The 3,149-nt window shown below is 37.4% G+C and overlaps 1 protein-coding gene across 1 annotated transcript; it reads right to left on the bottom strand.

Annotated features, from left to right (window-relative positions):
* Positions 1-1,088: 1,088 nt before the first annotated feature.
* On the bottom strand, positions 1,089-2,614 carry LOC125026681. The gene is made up of 2 exons (XM_047615289.1): positions 2,490-2,614; positions 1,089-2,236 (listed from the first exon to the last, which is right to left on the bottom strand). The coding sequence occupies exons 1-2, from the start codon at positions 2,533-2,535 to the stop codon at positions 1,476-1,478; spliced, it is 807 nt and encodes a 268-aa protein (XP_047471245.1). The 5' UTR covers positions 2,536-2,614; the 3' UTR covers positions 1,089-1,475.
* Between the last annotated feature and the right edge of the window lie 535 nt (positions 2,615-3,149).

Below are 3,149 nucleotides of genomic sequence, written 5' to 3'. Positions count from 1 at the left end.
TATATATATATATAACCAAACACAAACGCACCTACGATCACATACTGAAACACACACTTACCAGATATCACACTCCTGTTTCCGGTCCGTGACAAGAACGCAGTGATTAGTATACCTTTGCCATTGTGAACACGAGCTGATTAAATACAGAGCACTTTGGAAACCCAACAAGGAACCAGCTGTTTCTCACGTACAGAGTTCTTTTAAGGAAGTTCCTGGTTGGAGCTGCTGGTCTGATATGATGGTAGTTCCTGGTTGAAAGTGAAGCTAAATATATAACGACAGAAGACAAGCAAATTAAGAGATATTAAGTTCATAAATATGGTAGGTGTAGATGGTTAAGTCAGATGTTTTGTAGTGTCTGAATTTGTGGTAATGCAAGTTAAGTGGGAGTTCCCGGTTGAAGCTGCTGGTCTAATAATGGTTTTGTATTGGTTGAATTGATGGTATTATTGGTATAATAGTCATTGCCGGTTAAAACGGCCAATCAAACACTCTTATTTCATTAATATCAATGGTCTAGTTCTAGTGGTTTGTGTCATATAATAGTATATGGTCATAATGGTTAGCAATGGTTTTAACTATCAAATGATTTAGTAACAGAACGGGACAAGTTTGCTATAAAATAGATGCATGTGATACTATCTTGTTTGTGAATACAAAAAATGGATATCTGACTTTTCATTTTAATAAACATGTTGCTATTTTACAGAACAATGTCAGTAGCATACGTGGACCTATCTTGACCGATCCAACTGTCCTGCATCGTTTTAGTATCACTGAATTACCGACACGGTTTAATCTATTGTATAACTTACATATCGTAAAAGTTGCTGTATCAATCGATATTTCACAAATTCTCATTACTGCACTAAAAAATAATTATAATTGTCATCCTAATCAGATATGAGATCAAATTAGCTATTATTTTCATTATCATGATAAGGGTTTACTAGTATCAATTTTATCCCTATTATGATTAAAGTATTAACATTATTTGTTTTTTTTTGTTAATATCGTAATCATTATTGAATTGTTAATTGACTTTATTTAATGTTAGGCTGTGGTGATAAGAACACACAATGAAATATTTGTCATGCTTTTTATTCATGTGTTTTGTACTTAATGATTAGAATATACAGGATGTGTGAGAGAAAAAAATATATATATTTCTCCTTATATAATTCGTGTCATGGCACCTTAACATTACATGATATCTATATTTGACTATATTACAAGATGCATTATGAATCACAGTTATTTCATACGTATACACAATATCTATCTATTGTAGACAACATTCATCTACTTGGCACCCGAAACAACTAACATCCATTGTAAAAAAAAAAAAAGAAACAAACACATATAATATAATATATAACATATATAATATTACATACGAGATAATCACATAGCAAATAATGCCCAAATTAACAATAATTCCCCAAGATTAATCTATTTGTTTTCTTCTTAAATTACATCGTTAAAAGATAAATAAGATATGCTATCATGGAACCAACAATAAGCAGCCCAAGCAGAGCAAATCCATACAGAGTGTCCTTGCCATAACCGCCCTTGGTCGACCTCCGTTTTCTTTGATGCGAGAGGGTAGACGATGCCATTTTCACCTTCGGTCCCTCGTCCATCTTAGGATCTCCTGTGCTTTGAGTAGGTCTTTCTCTTTCCTCTCTTTCGTATGGGTTATAATCTTCCTCGAAGTCGAAACAGGAACTGAGCGATTTGAAAAACTTTACGGGTACCGCACGTGGTTTGAGATTGATCAAATTGATAAGAAGTTCCCCACCGTCGATGAAGCTATTTGTTGCCTCGATCAGCGTTGCATCGGACACTCTCTCTCTGAATATCTTCGTCAACCACTTGCCTCCTACGAGTGGTATGGTCGAGAACACACAGTCTAGAATCACCTCGACCTCCTCCTTTTGTGATTCTTGCCTCCCGCCCGTATTTTCTTCATCCTTGTCCTTATTCCAACCTTTATCTTCTTCGTCATCAATTCCATTTTTCGTATCTCCTTGAACATCGAGACTCTCACTCCCCAAAATATCTTCATAAGAATCTCCCAGCTGCAGATCATCGCCGTGATTCTCTCTGGGCGTTTGGCAGATCGGATCGCCCGGGGGACAAGGAGGAGGCTGAGGATTCTCGTAGGGATAGGAAGGGGCGTCTGAGAGTCCCGTTGTCGCCGGAAGGATCTTCAGAAGGAGCACAAGCGATCCTGGAACGAGAGAGGATTGGCTTAGCCGAAACTGAGAGATTTGTACTTGTGATCTGCGTGGAGGAAATTATGTTGATATAATGCACCGGTTAGAGTGAACTATGACCTTAATTACCTGATATTGATAAATGTTATCATCAAATGGGATATATAACCCAGCTGAACTATTTGTATCTAATTATCAATGACTTCTAATCATTATGGATTTGTAAGAAAATAAGAGAAAATATTTTTAAAAATTCTAATAACTTACCATAGATCACCATTCTTCCATGCCACCTGACCGGCACACCTTCCATTTTCAGTATTCAAAATAACGAAGCAAGCAAACTTTTTTCTCCTTAAAAATTTGTTTTCACGGAAGCAAGCGAACACCACACGAGATCTCCCCACTGCAGTTCAGCGTGCGAGAGTCAAGCGCTCTCTGACGTCTGCAGCCTGCCCGGACCCCGCCGTCCTCCACCAATGGGCAGGTCAGCTGATCGAGAGCTTTTCAGGCGGTGTTGCCAATTCTCGAGAGGAACTTTACCGATTTGTTTTGCATATTCTCTGATTATCATATATTAGAGTGTACAAAGAATTGTATGCCAACTGTAAAATATTTAATCTTTAGCTAAATTAAGTGACGTTCTTTTCTTGACCTGTGATCTCTTGGAGAGGATATAAAAAGTAAGGAAGTGCTGAATCTGGCACTATCATCCAGCAAAATGTTCTGATAACATAGTAGTAGTACGGTCCGGATAGTGTAAACAGCCACAGGTGTTCCTAAGCACGCGTTGGGCCAAGTTATGCACTCCTTGGGGAAATTTGAAGATAACTAACACAAAATAACGTTCAAATTGCAAATAAAACATACTCCTAGGATAATGACATAACTGTTTTAAACTCGCTTGTATATATCTGCTATTAAGGA

The sequence above is a fragment of the Penaeus chinensis genome, chromosome 6, assembly GCF_019202785.1.
Source record: "Penaeus chinensis breed Huanghai No. 1 chromosome 6, ASM1920278v2, whole genome shotgun sequence".
In the NCBI taxonomy this organism is placed as follows: Eukaryota; Metazoa; Arthropoda; class Malacostraca; order Decapoda; family Penaeidae; genus Penaeus; species Penaeus chinensis.
This window is presented reverse-complemented; position numbering and strand designations above follow the sequence as displayed.

Bases quoted from the DNA above. Each gene is read 5' to 3' on its own strand.
- LOC125026681 (XM_047615289.1), bottom strand. From the start codon at position 2,535: ATGGAAGGTGTGCCGGTCAGGTGGCATGGAAGAATGGTGATCTATG. The intron at 2,237-2,489 runs GTAAGTTATTAG...CTCTCGTTCCAG, and splicing joins TGGAAGAATGGTGATCTATG to GATCGCTTGTGCTCCTTCTG.